This window comes from Mustela nivalis, assembly GCF_964662115.1.
Source record: "Mustela nivalis genome assembly, chromosome: 7".
NCBI classification, from domain to species: Eukaryota; Metazoa; Chordata; class Mammalia; order Carnivora; family Mustelidae; genus Mustela; species Mustela nivalis.
Genome location: NC_139026.1, coordinates 41,983,816 through 42,005,887, shown reverse-complemented (window position 1 = coordinate 42,005,887; position 22,072 = coordinate 41,983,816). Strand labels below are relative to the sequence as shown.

General features: G+C 41.8%; 2 protein-coding genes across 31 annotated transcripts in view; one reads left to right on the top strand and one right to left on the bottom strand.

Annotated features, from left to right (window-relative positions):
• Positions 1-15,470, bottom strand: part of CAPS2 (calcyphosine 2) — a 170,738-nt gene extending 155,268 nt beyond the window's left edge. For 5 of the 23 annotated variants that reach the window (XM_082740433.1, XM_082740429.1, XM_082740444.1 and 2 more), the window contains exon 1: positions 15,211-15,466. Coding sequence is in view for 5 of the 23 variants with exons in the window: in XM_082740436.1 (XP_082596562.1) it covers positions 15,211-15,311 (101 nt within the window). In the remaining 18 variants the exon portion in view is untranslated. Of the gene's footprint in view, positions 1-1,577; positions 1,665-11,803; positions 11,915-12,642; positions 12,922-13,834; positions 13,980-15,210 lie in introns of those variants that run through there. The other 18 variants (XM_082740430.1, XM_082740464.1, XM_082740439.1 and 15 more) reach the window with 15 other exon arrangements.
• GLIPR1 (GLI pathogenesis related 1) overlaps positions 1-22,072 on the top strand; it is a 48,323-nt gene that overhangs the window by 12,536 nt on the left and 13,715 nt on the right. For 3 of the 8 annotated variants that reach the window (XM_082740487.1, XM_082740486.1, XM_082740485.1), the window contains 2 exons: positions 16,419-16,685; positions 17,877-18,119. In XM_082740487.1, coding sequence (XP_082596613.1) covers positions 16,512-16,685; positions 17,877-18,119 — 417 coding nt within the window. In that variant the 5' untranslated portion in view covers positions 16,419-16,511. Of the gene's footprint in view, positions 1-12,920; positions 14,006-14,703; positions 14,989-15,013; positions 15,169-16,418; positions 16,686-17,876; positions 18,120-22,072 lie in introns of those variants that run through there. The other 5 variants (XM_082740490.1, XM_082740489.1, XM_082740488.1 and 2 more) reach the window with 5 other exon arrangements.

Genomic DNA, 22,072 nt, shown 5'->3' with positions numbered 1-22,072 from the left:
AATCTTTAATAAAAAATATGATAAGCTTCTTTCATTTGCTGTAAACTCAAGGAAATTACTTAACACTTAATTTCCTCATCAAATATTTAGCTATATAGTACACACTTTCCAGGATACTAATGAGGGTGAACATTAACTGAGAACATGGTGGGCCATACTATAATGGAAAGTATAAGATCATGGATCTCTGTCTTGTGAAAGCACCAGGATGAACTGGCAGAAGAGCGCCACCCTCTTGGTGTAAGCGGAATAGTCCAGATAGGCTTATTTGTCTTTTTAGTGAGGGGCAGGGTAAAAGCAAAATGGCGGAAAGTGAAAGCTTGTTGCTATGGTAACTACATACCAGCTCTCAGCCTCTCCACAAGAGAGTTTCTCTTCCTGCACACAATGTGCAGTTGGTATCAAGCTCTTTGCTGAGCTACTGTGAGGCTGGTAGTGTAACCGTGGTAGCACGAAAAACAGGCTCTGAGGTTGCCATGAAGGCACTTGAGGGAGGGCACAATAAGAACTTCTCTCTTGCCACCTTCAAATCAGAACAGCATCGCTCCACAGAGAAACAGAAAAAGGAGCATCAGGCAGATTTTATGCTAAAACTGAGTTAAGTCATATTTGGACTCTTACCAAACTAAGAAATGCAACCAGAGGATGTGATGCTTCAGTAAATGTTTTCCTCTGATCAAGCTAGGGGAAGTTTTTAGAAATGTGTATACATAATTCTTGTGTATATATATATATAGGAAGACAAGTGTGGCAATGTTTAAGAGTTCAGAAATATATGTTACTAAAGTCTCATGCTAACATCATCTTTGAATTCATATTTTAAAAGTGACTACTCCCTTTGAGATTGAGCAGAATTGATCCCAGTGCTTATAAATTTCATTTGGATGCCATCTCTCTTGTTAAGTGAAAGGCAAAATTTAGAAGTTCCAAGTGACTTCCTTTTTGAAAAAAACTATTCCTTGAGGTCTGTGTGGCTGAAGTGATAAACTAAAACTCAGCATGCAAAAGGATAGAAAAGAAGTACTTAATATGTATGTCAACCAGATGCTCTCCTTGATGGGACTTCAATCAGACTCCTCCAAAGTCCTGTTCTTGACTGGGCCTCAACGTTGTCCCCCATTCCCATCCTTGCCAGACCTGTGTAGCCCAACTTTATCAACAATCCTATCAGCTGAGAGTATCAGGGAGCAAGAATTTCCATCCCTGCAAGGTCTTTCCGGCTGGATTAAGAATCAGAGTGACATGAGACATACAGGAGAAAATAAAATTTAAAAATGTATGTACAGGGAATCCATGTAGACTAGGAAATTCCAAAGGCCGTCAAGCAAAACGAGGTATATATTAATAAGGGAATACAGATCTAGGACTTCAGAGGAAAGGAATGTACTTCACAGGGGGGTGATAAGAAGAGCAGATGTTTGGTAATTAGATGCTTCCCCTGACATATAGATAGTTCACTCAGATAAAACTTATCTCTGCTAATAATCCCTGTTCTGGGAAAGACCCCCAGTTTAGATTATTCTATCTAGTTAAGGGAGGGGCAAAAATTTCTCTTGAGTTCACAGGGTCTTGCTTACCTTCAGCTCAAAATAATCTTCAACTTCAAAATAATCTCTGCATAAGCCTCCAGAGGGGCCCATCTTGAGGTAGCCTTTCCTTGGCCCCTGTAAGAGAAAATCTCCCTCACCCTTGATATATGACTATCTTTAATATCTAATCAAATTCCTCATGATATCCAATCAGTCTGGTCTGCTCTTTATAATTTTCCATTCCCCAACCCCTTCCTCAACTCTTGTTTTCTTGGCTGTAAATCCTGAGTTGTCTTTACTGCATTCAGAATTGAGCCCAGTTCTATCCTGGGGACTCTTTACCCCTATTGCAATAGTTTCTAAATAAAATCTATGTTTACTGCTTCAGCTGGTGTCTAGCTCAGGTTCTTTAAGACAATATGTATAACCAGGTTCATATTTATACATTATTCCAACATTTAGGATAATATATGAGCTCAATACCCACATGATAGTGTTGGAAGTATAAACTAATACAAGTTCTAAGAGGGTAATTGGACACTATATATTTGGAATCTTACAAACATCCATACTTTGTTACCCAGTCATTCAATTTTAAGGAATCAATCCTACTAAACTTGGAATAGGCTTTATATATAATATAAACATAGCAGCATCATATATGAAGAAGATAAAGAAAAACTGAAGACAATCTAAATATCCGACAATAATTTGTTACCTAAAGTATAATGCATTAATTTGAGGAAACATTGTACAGCCCTCAAAATGTTAATGAAAACTTAAAATAGCCAAAAACATACTTATAAAATGAAGATAAGTAGAGAAAAATTAGCAAGATTCAAAATTGCATAAAATCATGCCCTCGTTTAACAAATAAATCTCTGCATGTCTATTATATATGTATATATTAAAAACACATGTATGTCTATGAAACGTTGAAAAGTGCACCAGAATGTTAAAAAATGGTTTTTTCCCCCCTCCTCAAAAAGTTGGGATTCTTAGTTGCAAACAAGTCATTCTGGCAAAATTAAGCAGAAAAGGCCCTTATTAAAAGAAATTAGCTGACCAGGTGACTGAGGGGGCTGGAAACACAGACTACAGTCTACCCTTCTTAGAGCAATGCCCAGGTCTGGCCAATAAGAAAACCATCACTTCTGTTGCTGTCAAGCACCAGAAGGATTTTTCTACAACTGCTGGCAACCAGCAACTCTAGAAAGCTTCCACCTTTTAAACTGCAACCCCCAGACGCTGTACATACCTGTTGCCACTCATCCAGTAAAAAATGGAAACAGTGTGGGGGCTATTTCTTCATGTTTCTCATTTCCAAATCAAAGTCTTGGAGGGTTTTGAGCAAAGGAGTGATATAACTGACTTCTATTATGGAAGGGATGCTTCTGGCTGCTGGCAAGAGAATATAGAGTAGGGACAGGGAAGGAAGCGAGGAGTCTACTTAGGAAGGTAATGCAATAATCCAGGTTGGAGGTGAAGGTAGGTTGATTGAAAAGGGAGTGGGGAGAAGTGGGTGGATTCCAGATATATTTCAATCAGATTTGCTAATGGATTACATGCAATGTGTGAAACAAAAATCAAGGGAGACTCCAATATTTGGGCCTGAGAATTTGGAAGACTGGGTCATATTATACTAAAAATGAGTAAGGAATAGGCAAGGCTAAGTAGGGAGAGATAGGTAAGGGGCTATGGGATCAGGCTCACAAAAATGTGGAGGTGTAAGGAAACCAGAGATAAGGGAACAAACCAGACCCCTGCCCTAGACATGTGGGGAGAGTTGTCCTTTTTATGATAGTCATCTGTGACCAACAAAGAATGACCAGACCCTAAAAAAAAAAAAAGAAGTAATCCATTAAAGATGTTATCACCAGTCCAGTCCTTACTCAAGCCAAGACATCACAAGAATGATATGACCAAAATCTCCCTGGTCAGTTCTAAATAAAAGACTGACAATGAAGGTCCTCATTGGCAACCCTGTCCAGACCCTTTTCACTCCAGAGAGCTTTTTCTGTATCCTTGTTTAATAAACTTCTAACCCTTTGCTCACTCTTCTTTGTCTGTGAGATTCATTCTTCAACTCCATGAGACAAGAACCTAACTCTTCCGCTTTAAAAAGGAAAGGATGGTATATGGAGATGACAAGTAGAAGCTGAATACATGACAGGAGCTCAACAAATATAGAAATAAAGAAAATATTTTGCATAGTGGCTAAGATGGTGGATTGGGATTTCCTGTTGGGTCTAAGTACAGCTCTGGGCATACCTTGCCTTCTTTGGTCAAAATCCTATTTTCATGAAGACTAAGGAGTCTCCCAGAGGGAACTCTGGCTGAGTTTGAACCAAAAGAAAGTTCTTTAACCTTGACAGTAAGAAAAGATTCTGAACAGCATGGGGACTATCTCTTGGATTTACCTCTTAATCTATATCCCATAAGAACACAGAGAGGAGGTGTAAATAAAAACTAAAAAGGACCCTGGACATGGAACCTTGCTTTGAGACCCATCCTTATGGCCTGGCTCCTTTATGGAATAGTGACCCCACAAGAAAAATGACCCAAAAAGTAGCATTGTGCCTAGAAAAGTAGCATAGACTATTGGTGGAAATGGATTTATTCACCAACTAATGGAAAACAAATCCTTGTACACCCTCTTATGGATGGTTTTGCAAGGCTTTGTGGTCCTATGTTAGTCAGTGAGAGCAAGAAACAGTGGAGTGTACATTACTATCCTAACTTGATGTGGTTGGCTCTGCTTGGGGAAGAAAACTCTGGTTAGAGTATGTATTTTTTCTAATAAAGAGTTGAAAATGAAGGGATTCAGAACAAATCTCCCCAAAATATGCCACTTTGAAATGTGGACTATTTTGAACTGAAAGCAATAAAGACCCTGTGGGCTCAGGGGAATCATTCCCCCTCCCTAACTGCCTAGAAGAATCTAAATTAGGAGTCTTTATTAGAATAGAGTTATTATTAAAGGGGCACACAGCTGGCTCGGTCTGTAGAGCATGCAACTCTTGACCTCAAGGTTGTAAGTTCCAGCCCCAAGTTGGGTATAGAGATTATTTAAAAATAGAATCCTTTAAGGAAGAGGGGTAAGATGTAGAGGAGCAAGAGACCAAAATATCATCAGGTCCCAGGAGTTCAGCTAGATAGTTATCAAATCATCTTGAACACCTACAAACTCAACAAGAGATCAAAGAGAAGAAGAGCAGCAACTCTAGGAACAGAAAATAGACCACTTTGCAGAAGGTAGGACTTGCGAAAAGGTGAATCCGCGGCAACATATGGGAAGATAGACCGCAGGCTGGGGCAGGGGGGAGGGAGGTTTCTGTCAAGTGAGAGAGCAGTGGAGCACAAAATCAGAACTTTGATAAGTCTGCTCCACTGACGGACATCACTCCAGAGGCTAAGTAGGGGGTGAAGCCCTCCCAGGGACAGTATGGTTTCAGATACCTCAGGGTCACAGAAAGACCAGGGAAAACAAAAACTAAAAGAATTTTTAAACATCAATCAGCCCTACATAAAATATTAAAAGGGGTCCTGTAAGCAAAGAGAGAGCCTATAAGTGATATAGACCAAAAAGGAACAGAGACAATATACAATAACGGTCTCCTTACAGGCAATACAATGAAACTAAATTCACATCTTTCAATCGTTATCCTGAATGTAAATGGGATAAATGCCCCAATCAAAAGACACAGGGTATCAGATTAGATTAATAATAATAATAATAATAATAATAAAGACCAGAGCAGAAATCAATAACATAGAAACCAAAAGACCAGTAGAAAAAAAATCAATGAAACTAAGAGCTGGTTCTTTGAAAGAATTAATAAGATTGATAAGCCCCTGGCCAGACTTATCCAAAAGAAAATAGAAAGGATCCAAATTAATAACATCATGAATGAAAAAGGAGAGATCATAACCAATACCAAAGAAATACAAACAATTATAAGAACATATTATGAGCAACAATACGCCAGCAAATTTGACAATCTGAAAGAAATGGATACATTCCTAGAGACATATAAGCTACCAAAACTGAACCAGTAAGAAATAGAAAACCTGAACAGACCCATAACCAGTAAAGAGATTGAAGCAGTCATCAAAAATCTCCCAGAAAACAAGAGCCCAGGGCCAGACAACTTTCCAGGGGAACGCTACCAAACATTTAAAGAAGAATTAAGACCTATTCTCCTGAATCTGTTCCAAAAAATAGAAATGAAAGGAAAACTTCCAAACTCATTTTATGAGGCCGGCATTACCTTGATCCCAAAACCAGACAAGGACCTCATCAAAAAGGAGAATTAGAGACCAATATCCTTGATGAACGCAGATGCAAAAATTCTCACCAAAATACTAGCCAATAGGACCCAACAGTATATTAAAAGGATTATTCACCACAACCAAGCGGGATTTATTTCTGGGTCACAAGGTTGGTTCAACATCTGCAAATCAATCAATGCAATACAAAATATTAATAAAAGAAAGAACAAGAACTATATGATACTCTCAATAGATGTTGGAAAAAACATTTGACAAAGTACAGCATCCTTTTTTTTTTTAAGATTTTATTTATTTATTTATTTATTTGACAGAGAGAGAGATCACAAGTAGGCAGAGAGGCAGGCAGAGAAAGAGATAGGGAAGCAGGCTCCCTGCTGAGCAGAGAGCCCGATGTGGGGCTTGATCTCAGGACCCTGAGATCGTGACCTGAGCGGAAGGAGCGGCTTAACCCACTGAGCCACCCAGGTGCCCCATACAGCATCCTTTCTTGATCAAAACTCCTCACAGTGTAGAGATAGAGGGTACATACCTCAATATCATCAAAACCATCTATGAAAAACCCACAGTGAATATCCTTCTCAATGGGGAAAAGACTGAGAGCTTTTCCCTAAGGTCAGGAACAAGGCAGGGATGTCCACTATCTCCACTGCTATCCAACATAGTACTAGAAGTCCTAGCCTCAGTAATTAGACAACAACAAAAAGAAATTAAAAACATTGGAATTAGCAAGGAAGAAGTCAAACTCTCACTCTTTGCATATGATATGATATTTTATGTGGAAAACCCAAAAGACTCCACTCCAAATCTGCTAGAAGTCATACAGGAATTCAGTGAAGTGTCAGGATATAAAATCAATGCACAGAAATCACTTGCATTTCTATACACCAAAAGCAAGACAGAAGAACTAGAAATTAAGGAGTCGATCCCATTTACAATTGCCCCAAAATGATAAGATACCTAGGAATAAACCTAACCAAAGAGGCAAAGAATCTGTACTCAGAAAACTATAAAGGACTCATGAAAGAAATTGAGAAAGACACAAAGAAATGGAAAAACAGTCCATGCTCATGGATTGGAAGAACAAATATTGTGGAAATGTCTATGCTACCTAAAGCAATCTACACATTTAATGCAATCCCTATCAAAATACCATCAATTGGGGATGCCTGGGTGGCTCAGTGGGTTAAAGCCTCTGCCTTCAGCTTAGGTCATGATCCCAGAGTCCTGGGATCAAGCCCCAGCAGGGAGCCTATTTCCCCAGCTCTCACTCTGCCTGCCTTTCTGCGTACTTGCAATCTCTGTCTGTCAAATAAACAAATAAAATCTTAAAAAAAAAAAAAACACATCAATTTTTTTTTCAACAAAAGGGAACAAATAATCCTAAAATTTATATGGAACCAGAAAAGATCCCAAATATCCAGAGGAAAGTTGAAAAAGAAAACCAAAGTTGGTGGCATCACAATTCCAGACTTCAAGCTCTATTGCAAACCTATAATCACCCAGATAGCATGGTACTGGCACAAAAACAAACACATAGATTGATGGAACAGAATAGAGAGCCCAGAAATGGACCGTCAACTCTATGGCCAACTAATCTTTGACAATGCAGAAAAGAATGTCCAGTGGAAAAAAGACAGTCTCTTCACAAATGATGGTGGGAAAATTGGACAGCCACATGCAGAAGAATGAAACTGGACCATTTCCTTACACCACACACAAAAGTAGACTCAAAATGGATGAAAGACCTCAGTGTGAGATAGAAATCCATCAAAATTTTTGAGGAGAACACAGGCAGCAACCTCTTCAACCTCAGCCACAGCAACTTCTTCCTAAAAACATCATCAAAGGCAAGGGAAGCTAGGGCAAAAATGAACTATTGGGACTTCATCAAAATAAAAAGCTTTGCAGGGCATAGGAAACAGTCAACAAAACCAAAAGACAACTGACAGAATGGGAGAAGATATTTGCAAATGACATATCAGATAAAGGGCTAGAATCCAAAATCTATAAAGAACTTACCAAACTCAATACCCAAAGAGCAAATAATCCAATCAAGAAATGGGCAGAAGACATGAACAGACATTTATGCCATCCAAATGGCCAACAGACATATAAAAATGTGCTCCACATCACTTGGCATTAGGGAAATACAAATCAAAACCACACCAGTCAAAATGGCTAAAATTAATGAGTCTGGAAAGGACAGATGTTGGCCAGGATAAGGAGGAACCCTCCTACACTGTTGTTGGGAATGCAAGCCAGTGCAGCCACTCTGGAAAACAGTATGGAGGTTCCTCAAAAATTTGAAAATAGAGCTACCCTATGACCCAGCAATTGCACTACTGGGTATTTACCACAAGGATACAAATGTAGTGATCTGAAGGGACACAAGCACCTGAATGTTTGTAGCAGCAATGTCCACATTAGCCACACTATGAAAAGAACCTACATGTCCATCAACAGATGAATGGATAAAGAAGATGTGATATATATGTATATATATACATATATATGTAATGCAGCCATCAAGAGAAACGAAATGATGTAGACAGAACTATAGGGTATTATGCTAAATGAAATGAGTCAATCAAAGAAAGATAATTATCATATGATCTCTCTGATATGAAGAATTTGAGAGGCAGGGCAAGGGTCATAGGGGTTAGGGAGGGAAAAAAATGAGACAAGCTGGGATCAGGAGGGAGACAAACCATAAGAGACTCATAATCTCATGAAACAAACGGAGGGTTGCTGGGGGTAATGAGGTAGGGATAGGGTTGTTGGGTTATGGACATTGGGGAGGGTATGTGCTATGGTGAGTGCTGTGAAATGTGTAAGCCTAATGATTCATAGACCTGTACCCCTGGGGCAAATAATACATTATATGTTAACAACAACAACAACAACAAAATTAACAACGTTAAAAAGAATGATAATAATAAAATAAAATCATTTAAAAAAAGAAGAAGAGGGGCACCTATGTGGCTCAGTGGGTTAAAGCCTCTGCCTTCAGCTCAGGTCATGATCTCAAGGTCCTGGGATCCAGTCCCAGATGGGCTCTCTGCTCAGCAGGGAGCCTGCTTCCTCCTCTCTCTCCCTGCCTGGCTGCCTATTTGTGATTTCTGTCAAATAAATAAATAAAATCTTTGAAAAAAAAAATAAAGAAGAAGAAGAAGAAAAATTATTACCAGAGATAAATTTTATCTGAGTGACTCATGTGTATGGCAGGACAAACATCTAGTTATCAAACAGCTCCTAATCTTATGGCCCTGAGAATTGCCTTCCTCTTCTTTGAAGCCATTAACTTTTACCCTATTCTTTAGTTCAGGATGACACATATACCTCATTTTACCTCTTGGTCTTTGAACCCCTATGTACGTTCTGGTTCCCATACACATGAATTTAAATTTTATTTTCTCCTGTTACTCCATCTCCTGTTAGTTTAATTTTTACACCAGCCAGAGGAACTTTTAAAAGAATAGAGGAAAATTTTTCCTCTCCAACAAAAGGAAAGTAGTAGGAATACAAAAGACTGGATTATTTCTTCCTTAGGTCAAAATAATTGAAAAGATACCACATGACAGAATCCTTAGTAATGAAGGGGAGCAAAATTTGCCACCCCAAATCACATCTCTTTGGGATAAGGATTATCTTGAGCTGGTTATATTTAAGAAATTGCAGAATAGAAAAGCTCTGAAAACTGAGTAGATATTACCCTTTTGTAGGAAACATTTACATTTGCAAGGAAAATCTCCATTTGTCAGCCTCTCCCCTTTTCTGTGCCCCCCCCCCCCCGCATAAGAAGAGAGGGATGCTATCTTTCTAGAATTTATAGAAACTCTTATAAATGGAGAAGGCAATGATTTAAATCAGCGTAAGGACCATACCCTTGTTTACTGTGCTTTTCCTGATAACCTCCTGTAATGGCCTTTCCCTCCCTCCAACAAATTCTTTCTGTATTTAAGGCAGTGGCTTGGGCCATTTCAGGAAGTTACTCAGTTTTTATGGGTATCTTTCCTGCATACAGGAGGTACACATGTTATTAAACTTGTGCTTATTTTCCAGTGCTAATCTGTCTTTTTATTATAGAAGGTGGCTCAGCCAAGAATCTAGAAGGGTACTGGGGAAATAATTTTTCTTCCTCCACAGTTACAAGAAAAGATTCAAGATAGTTACAGTTATGCTTGAATGCACAAATATAATTAACCTCATCCTGAGAACTACATATAACCCCAAGCTCCCAGTTATCCAAATTAGACAAGACATGAACCTTTATAAAGTTACTAGTCTTAACAAGGCAATTGTTTTTTGAAAGCATATCTTCAATTGTTGAGTAGAGAAAAGAAATATACTTAAATAGAGAGAAAAGAAATGTATAATGCAGCTGAAGACCTCAAAACATAAAAACCAGAAAAGTATTTCAGTTTAACAAATGAAACTGTCAGTATTTCTGCTTTGTATATTATCTTAGAAGAAATGAGTTTATTCATTAGTAGGAGCATGTCTCTAGTCCAATGTTTTTATGTGAGAAGGACCTTTGAATAAAAAGTGACATTTGCCTACCATTTTCCATTTGATCTCCAAAGATGCTTAAAAACTAATTATAAAATATCATTATGGGTAATTGAGTCCATCCATTTCTAAAATTAAGAAAATAAATAATTTACATTATTCAAATGAATATCAAATGCAGTGGCATAAAAAAATCAAGACATAAGGAATTTATTAAGAAACAAATCTAACACCATTCTGAATAATATGCATCAAAATCCATTGTCAATCTATCACAATGATTTTTATATTGTCAAGATATTTTTTTTCTAATAATTAACTTATTTAAATGTAATTCCATAAAGTATGAAAATGTTCTAGGGTTTTTTTTTTTTTTTGTACCTGTGGTACACACATATGCATACCTATGTTATTAAAGGGAAGAAATAATAATAGTTAATAGAAGTAGTATTTATGTGTCTTGCATGAACTGAACTTTTTATTTTACAAATAATTTCTTATCAATTCAGTGAAGTGGATATTATTACTATCCCTTTTTTAAAGATAGGGAAACTAAGGAACAGAGAAGTAGAAGGCTCAGTTCTACAGCCAGTACATAGGACCACCTTTGAACCTAGACAGTCTAAAGAACCTGTTGCTCTTGGACAGCTGGGTGGCTCAGTCAGTTATGTGTCTGTCTTCAGGTGAGGTCAGGATCCCAGGGTCCTGGGATCAAGTCCCAAGAATCGAGAATGGAGTTTCTTGCTCAGCAGGGGGTCTGCTTCTCCCTCTTCCTGCCCTTCTCTCTCTCTGACAAATAAATTAAAGGAGAAAAAAAAAAAAAAAAAGAACCTGTGCTCAACTCCAAACAGGACTTGCAGTCAGGCAGACCCGATGTTGCCATCTCAGTAGTGCCATGCTCTTGGTCCAGGTGTTTAAGTTCTTTAAAAAAAAGTCTTAAGATTGGGATGTGTAAGATAAGGATAATAATGTATCTCCCACAGCTACTGTGCAAGCGCAGTGAGAGAACGGATATAAACCAGCTCAGCCTGGTGGTTGCCGTCCCTGCTGCCACGTGGCCTAACTCACGTGGTTTCAAATGTCAGGTTCTTTCCTAAATGTGTGTAACCTCATGCCGTGGCTAGGCAGAGACTTGTTTCCTCATCCCAGCTTCCATTTTTGATGTTAGGCTACTATGAAAGCAAGTCCTAGACAAATTCTGCTAAGTGTCTAAACATTCGTTAGCAAGCAGTTACAAAAACAGTTCCGCTCCAACCATTCACTCGTATGCGAGGCTCGCCCAACACCCCTTCTCAAGTCGGGGATCCCCTCTTCAGGTGAGGGCTGACACCAGGGACTCTGTTAGAGAGTGTGCTTGGCCATCTCTCTTAAACCTCCTTCATGCCATGGCAGGGGGATATGTTCCGTCTTCCCACGCACCATCCACTTTGAACAGCATTCATGTTGCCAATGGAAACTGTTAACATCCTTACCCTAATTAACAAGCTCTCTGGTGTCCGTTTTCCTAACTGTATGTGAAGTGCTCCAAGCACCTCTGGAGTGTGGATTCCTGAGTAGAGTTCTTCAGTGCTGACTAAGGGCTCCTAGGATAAGGATTAGAGTTAACTTGGACCCACGAGCATCCAGACCACTGGCTTGTACCAAGTTATTATTGTGTGAGGTACTACCACACAGACAATACAACCGTGTCCTGTTGGTGTTAGGTTGATAAACGTTATAGTCCTTCCCCCTTTCTGAACCTTTTCCCTCCATCCATCCCCACCCACCCTCATCCTCAATGTAGAAGGTGACTAGCGCCTCTTTGAAACAAAACATCTACAGAATCTATTAGGGATATAGTCTACATCATTTCTCCCCAAGAAATAAGAAAGTCCATTGTGGATCTAAAAAAAAGGGGGGGGGGGTCTAGAACAACACAGCAAGGGTAAGATTTTTCCCGTAATGCATACAATTATCTCCAGCTATTGGAACTGTTGTTTTTTGTATTTTTTTTTTTAGAAGGTTCTTAAGTAAAACATGCAGAGATAGAGAGCCCTACCTCATCATTCATCCACAAGCCCTTTAGTCTTTTACCAATGCACGGTTTGATCAGCAGTGCATATGTGTTAATTTGTGTGTAATTAGAAAGATCCCACGGTTCTCCAAAATAAAAATGTCTTAGTTTTTTTTTTCTGATTAAAAAAGATATATGCTCACTGTGAAAAAATGTCCATAATACAGAAAAGAATAAGGAAAGTTAAAAAAAAAATCTAAACTGCCACTATTCAGAGATAAACACTGAAAACAAATCTTTCTTAACACACATACATACTTTTCAAGGAGAGCGTGGCAACGACCCAGGGTCAAGAGAGGACAGACTCAGTAAAGTTGTAAGCCTTCCTGAAAAGAAGTGGAGGCGTGTATTTGCAACCTAGCTGAAAGTTCCTGTTCTGAGTAAATTACTTCTGTGGGCTTTTGTTGTGGAAATGTTTTTGTTGTGGAAATTAGGAACTTCAAGGGTTTGGGGGATGGTTGAAGTGATCACAAAATGTCACTGAATTTCCTTGTTTGCAAGGTTTTATTTTTCTTGTTCTGGTGCTCAAAATTCAGTCTAGCTCACAGACTCAGAAGAAGGAGGCCTGCCTCTTACCTCAGAAGGTCTCACGGCTGACTATCACTTCGTTGATCAAAAGGTTGCCTCTGAGCCTTACACTAGGAGTCTCAGGTCAGTAAAATGGAAAGGAATGCTAGTACAATTTTTGGCAGCCTGGACACAATTGAGATTGAGTATTACACAAATAAGTAATTGAGTATTTTATGAGGTTGTTGGGGGGGTGGGCGGCAGCAATAATTTCAGTTTAGAGTTCTGGAATGCTTCTTTTAAGAATTTCCATCAGGGCACCTGAGTGGCTCAGTGGGTTAAAGCCTCTGCTTTTGGCTCAGGTCATGGTCCCAGGGTCCTGGGATCGAGCCCCGCATCGCATCCGGGCTCTCTGCTCAGCAGGGAGCATGCTTCCCTTCCTCTCTCTGCCTGTATCTCTGCCTCCTTGAGATCTCTGTCTGTCAAACAAACAATAAATAAAATCTTAAAAAAAAAAAAAAGAATTTCCCTTAAAGGGACACCTGGGTGGCTCAGTTGGTTAAGCATCTGCCTTCAGCTCAGGTCATGATCCCAGGGTCCTGAAATTGAGTCCCACACTGGGCTCTTTGCTCAGAGGTGAGCCTGCTTCTCCCTCTGCCTACTGCTCCCCTGCTTGTGCTCTTTCTCTCTCTGTAGACAAATAGATAAATGAAATCTTTAAAAAAAAAAAAAGAGAGAGAATGAGAGAGAATTTCCATTAAAAATAATCCCCCAAGCCTATTCTGTTCACCATATCTCTTGATTTTCTAAAATACTGGTGTTTTCTAAAACCAGATCCCACCCCAACGACAGCTAAAAAACCCTTCTGTAACTTCCTATTCGATTTCTGATAAAATCCAAACCACTGGCAGAATCCAGAAGTTTTCCCTGATGTGACTCTTACCCCTCTCCCCAGTTGGATTCTAAATTCCATGAGATCTACTACCATGTTTCTTACCAGCCCTCCTTGAAGACCATCTCTACCGAGAGAGGCAATATGCTGTGGCTTTCCCGGTTCTTGCCAAAACTTCGTATTTTCACCTTCATAGCTGGATACGAGACAGGGAAACTGAAGGTGATGAGGGAGCAGGAGGCTGGCTGAGGACAAAGCAAAAGCTGGCGCCATGCACCCCCTCTTCACCCGCTCCCCTCCATATGTGTAGCATTCCTCAGGCACCCATGACTGCCATAAAACGATAAATAGTTAACTTGCAGGGATCACAATCCTGCAGAACAGGAATCTCCCTTGCCCTACAAGATGTCCTAGAGACCTGAACAGGGAGGTTACCTTATCAATAGCACAAATTTCCAGAGGCAAATAACTCTTGGTTCCTGAAGCCCTAATGTCCCCCTCCCACCATAAACTGGAGGAGACTGGGGTAGAAAGGAATGTAAATGATAGCCAGATCATAATGCCCCACCAAGAATCCCCCATTATCTTGATGTTAGTGCTTGACCTAAAGACGACATTAATCAAGCCATAATGGCAAAGACCCCCCCCCCCCCCCGGCACCTTGTAGACCCTCCCTAGCATGTGAGAACTCTGTCAAAATCCCCCATTCCTTCACCACCTCCCCCCAACCGTGGGGTATATAACATGCCCACCTTCACAACCCGGGGCAGCCGCATCTCCGCCTGCCCACGGGCCCTGTCCCCGTGCTCTAATAAATCACCTTTTGCACCAACGACGTCTTAAGAATTCTTTCTTTAGTCGTCGGCTCCGAACCTCCTCACCCCACCGAACCTGACTTGGGTTCTGGGACTTCATCAAAGGGATCCCATGAGGAGGAAGGGAGGCTCTTTTTTTCCTTTGCTTCTTTTCCAGTTTCTGGTCTTACTAGGACCTACACCCCCTCCCCATTCTACACATGCCTTGTAATGCAAATAACATATGTTCTCCTTTATTATTACTTCTTTAAAGTAGGTACAATGCCCAGTGTGGGGTTTGAATTAAGAGATTAAGAGTTGGCATAGCTACAGACTGAGCCGGTCAGCCCTTCTACATATGTCCTCCTTGTAAGGGATGAAGAGAGAGGGACCCCTGGGTGGCTCAGTTGGGTAAGTGCCTGCCTTTGTCTCAGGGGTGTGTGTGTGTGTGTGTGTGTGTGTGTTCAGTAAACTCTGCTTTCACCTCCTGCTGGCTCAGGTCTGATTTCCATCCTTCGCTAAGCCAAAGACCCTCTTGTTTGGTCTTGTGGGACCCTCGCTGGGTAACTGGACGGGGTCTGCCTGCATCAGGTATGTGGTCCCTATCCCCTCCAGTTCTCTTCCCCTCCTTACCCTTTCTTTGCTTGATCAACACCAGTCTGATTCCAGCTCAGCAAAGACATCGCTGCTGTTGTAGGAAACCATTCTGACCCTTCCCAGAATGGCTTAAGCATCCTCTGTAAGTCCTTAGCCCCAGGTGCCGTCTTCTACCTAGACCTTCAACTGTCTGTGACCTTGTCACCACCATCTCACAGCCCATACGTCTCTGAACTCCTAGTGATAAAGAAAATCTGTGTTCTAAGATGGCCGACCAAGCCAGCAGGGGAATCCCAGCCCCTGCCCCAGGGCCCTTCTGGGTTCTTCTTCCTGCCCCACTTTGTGGGTGCTCCAAAAGTGCACCACGTGAACAGAAGTAGAAGTGTATCAATTACCCCCGTCGCTTGTAGTCTGGGCTCAGACTTCTGGAGCTCACTCTTCTCTGAGCCTGCCGGTGTCAGATAAACTTCCTATCTTCCCAGATCTCTGAGAGCCACTTGGTCCTTCTTCCGGGCAAGCCAGTCCAGGTTCCGTAACACTAAATCTCAGTGTTTATCTCCTATTACGAAACTCATTACCCAGAGCAGAAATTTAATATGTGTTGAGTTAATATATTCGCCGGTTCATGGGATCCTCCCAAATCCTCTCTGATTAAGGGGCTAGAAAAAGTTTTATTTGCCTCATTCAGTAAATAGGCAGCTGCTGAGGATTATAGTTTGGTAACTTGTCCAAGGTCTTACAGCTAGTGAGGAAGAGAACTTAAACTAAAATGTGGAATTGAAACAAGTGCTCTCTCTACCACTTCTCCCTCTCTTTCCCTTGGTTCAACACACACACACACACACACACACACACACACACCGCATCGAGAATGAATTCTGTCAAGTTACGATGTTAGCCAGGTATTCCAACTGATAACGAGTCTTAAAAATAGTTTCTGAAAAGTACGTTGCCAGACGTTTATAGAAGTAAGAAACATGTTTTTATTTAACCACCAGAACCTCCGTAAAAATTGAGATTGTTATTTCTGGAGATTCTAGAATTTCCTTTGGAAATATCCCCAAACTAAAAGAAAGTCTGATGCAGCTTCATAAAAATCTAAGTTAGAGTAGGTGCTGTGTTACTGAGAGCCACTGAGAAGGCGGGGTTAACAGCCCCAAAGTGACGGCAAACCATGTAAGGAGAAACCCATTTTTTTAAACTTGTGATGAACTCATGTTCTGCTTTTTGTTTTTTTCTGAAAGCTGAAGTCCGTACCGGTGAGAGAGGCAGCCGGCCAGGACCCGCGGTGGCTCTGGGGTCCCGCCTCCGGGGACGCCGTGCCAGGCACACTGAGCATGCAAGTCGCCCTTGTGATGACAGCTTGGCTGGTTTCAGTAGTTCCGAGTCACGAATATGGAGCAAACAGTTTGCCCGACATCAAAAATGAAGATTTCATCAAAGACTGTGTTCGAATTCATAACAAGTTCCGATCAGAGGTGAAACCAACAGCCAGTGCTATGCTATACATGGTAAGGAAAAGAGCAGTGTCGTGGCAAAAGTAAGTAAAAAACAACTAATGTGTACTGACTTGGGAGGTAAATCCTTGCTAATCTGGAATGGTTTTTTTTGTTTTCATCTTGATTCATGGGTGGTGAATTCATAATCTGATCAAAAGGAATTCAGTTCAGCTCTCATAAACAAGCTTCACTTCTCTTTTGAGATATTTCCTTTCCTCTGGTTATAGATAGATTTTACCTTTTTTTTTTTTTTTTTTTTTTGGCCACTTTCTTCCCAGTTAATTTTTGAAGGTTTTGTTGTTGGTTTATTTTGTCTCGAAACTTGCTTTTTTTTTTTTTTTTTTTTTTTGCTGCTAGCAGGCAATTGACCTTCTCAAGAGGGTAGCATGGCGTCTCAGGAAAGGATACGATTTTGAAGCTGGTTTGGGTTTGAGTCCCAGCTCTGTGGCTGTGAGCGGGTTTTTAACGTGTCTGGGTTCCTTAGGGTAGGGCCACATTTTGTATATTAAATTATATAAACAATGTCAAACACAGCATATTCTGCACGTAATGGGTCCACAGTGAAATGCTGATCTGTGTCCCTCATTTAGATTCTGAATTCTGCAGAACTCAATCATCAGGTTTCCCACTGGCCCTCTAAGTCGAACCTACTCAGCTGGAGGACCCGAGGGCAGCTGCTCCTTCTCTTTTCCAGTCATCACCCTCATTACGCTTCATTCCCCTTTCAGATTCTCACTCTGCTCACTCCTAGTATGTTGTCTGGTGACAGTTTTCATTCTTTTTGAATGGAAAGGGATGGCAGCTTGCTTAATTCAGGAGGCCGGCCACCTGGGCTGGAGGCAGACTCTGGTCCAAAATCCAACACCAGGCTTTCTGCCTCGCCCAGACTGTTTTAAAGGGACAGTGAGGGGAGTGCAGTGGCCTGTAATGTTTCCTGATTCCCCCACAGATTTAGTGGTGCCTGCCTACAGCCTACGGGGCTTGAGGGTTGTGCAAGAGATTAATTCCTATTCTGTGACATGTGAGGGCTTTCTGTTCTCTCAACTGTAGGAGGCTGAGTCACCCTCTCATCACCAGCGTTCTCATGATTCAGTGTCTACACTGATCCCTCTTCAACTCTTTTTCCTCACTGTAGTTGAAAGATCTTCAAAAACCCCAATTTTCATTCTTGACCTTCCCATTGTTTAATATTCCTTTTGGCAGACGTGGGACCCAGCACTAGCCCTAATTGCAAAAGCGTGGGCAAGAAACTGTAAGTTTGCACACAATGGACAGCTGCATTCCAACAGGCTGCACCCCAATTTCTCTTCAGTGGGAGAAAACATCTGGACTGGCTCTCTATCCCTATTCTCTGCATCTTCAGCCATCACAAGTTGGCACAGTGAAGTTCAGGACTATGACTTCGAGACTCAGAGATGCACCAAGGTCTGTGGCCATTACACTCAGGTAAGCATCTGCCCTGTATTCTCTTGAAACGGTCTCTTCAAGGGTAAGGAGAAAACTGGAATCTGGTGTTAAGAAAATATCTAGTAAGCTGCTGCACCTGTGAATAGGTAAGAGTAGAGGTTGCAAGATTCCTTTAAAAATAAGTAAGTGGAGCAAACTTCCGTAGCCGGGAGGTAGAGCTTGAAGAGTTCAGTTATGGGTGTAAACCTAATGATGAGGCTCACCGGTCTGGACAGACTTCCAGTGTTTTAATAACAGCAACCCCCCTGGGGGATTTTATTCCATTCCTGAGCCATCAGAGGACGTGACACTGAATGCATTTTCAGGGATGGGTCCTCTATGAAATTGGAGACTTGATTTGGGGTTCCAAAATTGGGAGAAATAAGAATGTCTGACTGAGGCTTCAATTTCATATCCTCCCGTTCCTGTGAGTGTGGGCGGAGAGCCCGTGATCTGTCCCAGACGACGAGAAAAACAACAGTGAGAGGCCACCATGTTAAGTAAACCATCCTGTGGCTATTCTGCCCACCAAATCTACAGTATTTAGTCCCAGTGGCGACATTCAGAGGTGCCCATTGAGGTTTGTTTGTTTGTTTGTTTGTTTAACTCAAGCTGGTTTCGGTTTCTTAACCCCCTAAGGCATGTTTGCAACATGGAAACATATCCCTCTGGTAGCAACTTCTGTGGTCTTCTTACTCTGCTGCCTCCCTATCCCCACCACATTTCATTTATTTACTTTCATTTCCTGGCAGTCTTTGTCAAGCCAATAACTAAAGGGGCTGAACCCATGCCTGACTAGTTCTAATGTACAAAAATGTGATGGAATGAGGTCTGAGGGAGGAAACGTTTTTTTAAAAGATTTTATTTATTTACTTGACAGACAGAGATCACAAGTAGGCAGAGAGGCAGGCAGAGAGAAAGGGGGAAGCAGGCTCCCTGCTGAGCAGAGAGACCAATGCAGGGCTAGATCCCAGGATCCTGAGATCATGACCTGACCCAAAGACAGAGGCTTAACCAACTAAACCATCCAGGCAACGCCAAAAACATTTCTAACAAGGTAGTTAACTTGGAATAATAGGCGTTTTTAAAGAGCAAAATATTGTTGGAAAAACTCTCAATGTAGTTCAGCCTTATAGAGCCTCTGGTCTCAGTGGTGTGGTTCCAGGCAAAACGATGTTGGCATCGCTATTTATTATTATGATGTGAAGGGAAGGGCATATTTCAGTGACCTTTTCACCTCAAGATTATTGTAAGCAAGGAAGAGTTATCAAACCACCAGTAGCATTCGTCCCTTTCTGGAAACTAAAAGTAAGGTTTCCCCTAGACTTATCCCAGAAACCATTCATCTTGGCTTATGTTCACAAAAATACTGTAGCCAGAAAATTAATTCCCTCAGAATCCCGCAAGTCCTCAAGGGCCAGAAAGCTAATTCCAGGTTGTCTACAAGGGGTACCTGGTACCATTAAACGTAGGGCTGTTTAAATTTCCAAAAATAATTGTCAGTTTGCCGGTACCGACTCCCATTCAGTTGTATTTAAGCTTCTACCCTGCACGAGGCACTGTTGTAAGGCCTCCCTGCCAACCAGAGCCTGGGGCGCTCGCTTATGTCCTACCACGTTACTGAGGAGTGCAATAGCCGAGAAGTCAAAGTGAAGAGAAATGCGGGATGGGGCAGGGAATGAGGGACACAGATGGCAGTGGCCCCTGACCCTTAGGAGGTGACCTTCTTTAGGGAGAGACATGCGTGTAAGTGGATGTAATATGGTGCTAAGTGGTAAGTTGTGAGGAAACTGACTAGGTGCTGTGTGGGCTAAGAGGACGCAGCAACGTATCTGGCCAAAGGGAGGTCTGGAGACATAGGCCTTGTTTAAATAGCAGGAGCCGTACCAGTTGGTTCTTGAAAACTAAGTGAGAGTTTATCAGATGGAACAGAAAAGGAAGAGATCTCCAGGCAAAACTAACAGATGTACAGTGGGTACAAATGAGCCCTGTACTTCAGAAGAATGGCTAATAGCTCACCACACCAAGTATGAGAAGATCAAAGGACTGACCTTCTCAAAAACTGACCACAGACTTCTTTTTTTTTTTTTTTATAAAGATTTCATTTATTTGTTTGAGAGAGAAAAAGCACACAAGTAGAGGGAGTGGCAGAGGGGGAGGGAGAAGCAGACTGACTCCTCGCTGAGTCAGCCAGGAGCCCAATGTGGGGCTGGATCCCAGGACCTGGAGATTTTGACCTGAGCTGAAGGCAGATGCTTAACCGTCTGAGCCGCCCAGGCGTCCCGACCACAGACTCCTAACCCATGCAAGTTAACACACTCCATGTCCATCATTCTAGGGACTAAAAGCAAGAGGAGGAAATTTGATTTTACATCATATAGACCTGAGATTTCAGAGACGGCCCTCTCCAAATTAGCAGAGCTTACTTGTAAAATTTCCCCTTAACATCTAGGACAAAGAAGGGCTCACATTTCAGACATGAGAAAACTCATTTCCTTGCATACAGGTATTAGAGCCCATGCTGAGTGATCCTAACCTGTTCTCAGGATTAGAGACAACTACTTCCTACCCCCACTTCTGAAAAGCAAGCCTTATCCTGGACAGGGAAGTCCAGGGACACTTTGGGTCTGGGATAAAGCAGCCGCAGCAACTACTTTTAACAGAGTGTGGTACTCATTTCAGTAGTTTCAGATCTCCTTCGAATCTCACCACAAACCTGTCAGAAGCCGCAGTCATCCCAGATGACATCCCAGTCACCAGACTCAGAGAGGGGAAGAAGTTGTTTTCCCAGATCTCACGTCCTCGCCTGTGTGCATGCAATCTCAGCTGGTCTGTGGGAGACCCCCTGAGCACCAACCCCAGTCCCCCCAGTAAAGTTCCATTTCCTCTGCCACGCATTGAAAGAAACAATCAGGAACCAGGAGAAACTCACCAAACTGCAAGCACATGTGCGCATCGTAGGGGCAAAGGAACCGCTCGCCCAAAGAAGGTGGTGATGAAGTCTTAGAATATAGATAAGGTTCAGTGACATGGAGTTTGGAGCCCACGGACAAGAAAGAACTCTTGAGACGTCTTTGGCGCAAAATGGTGGTTTATTAAAGCTTGGGGACAGGACCCATGGGCAGCAAGAGCTGTCCTGGAGTTGTGAGGGGTGGTCCATTACATGCTTGCAAGTTGGGAGGGGGTCAGGGATGGTGTTAGTCTCTAAGGAATTTTGGAAGCAAGGTTTCCAGGACCTTGAGGAGCTAGCTGTTGTTGGGGAAAAAAAAGTTATTCATTACCAGTAATAAAACCTTTTCGTGAGACCCTTTAGATGTATATCAGTGGGCCATATGCTTGGGAATGATTGTCAACACTATCTTGGAGGGTTTAGAGATAAAGATTCCAGAGGAATTGTTAAAGTAGACTTACAGGATTCTGGTTGGGCGTAGGGGTCTGTCAGGCTAGGATTGCCCTTTGCCCTTAGCAAAGTGTTCAAGTGGAGGCAGTTGAGTTTCTAGAGGAATGCCACTCTGCCTGTTTTAAGGGCTTGTCAGTGGGTAAGGAAATTTAATAATTTTTCTTCGGCCTCTGTTTCCTCTATCAGTGGTGCATTAGAACGGCTACAGCCGATGATAAAAAAAACTTCAGGTCTCCTTAAAGAAGTTAGGGGTTAACACTATCTCTGGATTGAAGAAACGACTATGTTCACAAACCAGGAAACAACCATCTCCCTTCACAAGCCGAAAAGTTCTAGCATCCCTGGCAGTGAACACTTCGGCCACCACAGGCAGTGCCGAGACAGAGCAGCTGACAGAAGGGCTGCCCAGCGTCTTCAAGCAACCTGGTGCAGACAGGCCGCCCAGTTCAGGAAGACTGGCTGAAGCTCTGCCCACACAGTCTCTGGACAGAAAAGCACCATTTGCTACCACAGAGGAGGGGGAGGAGGATGAAGTTCCAGATCTTGCAGAATT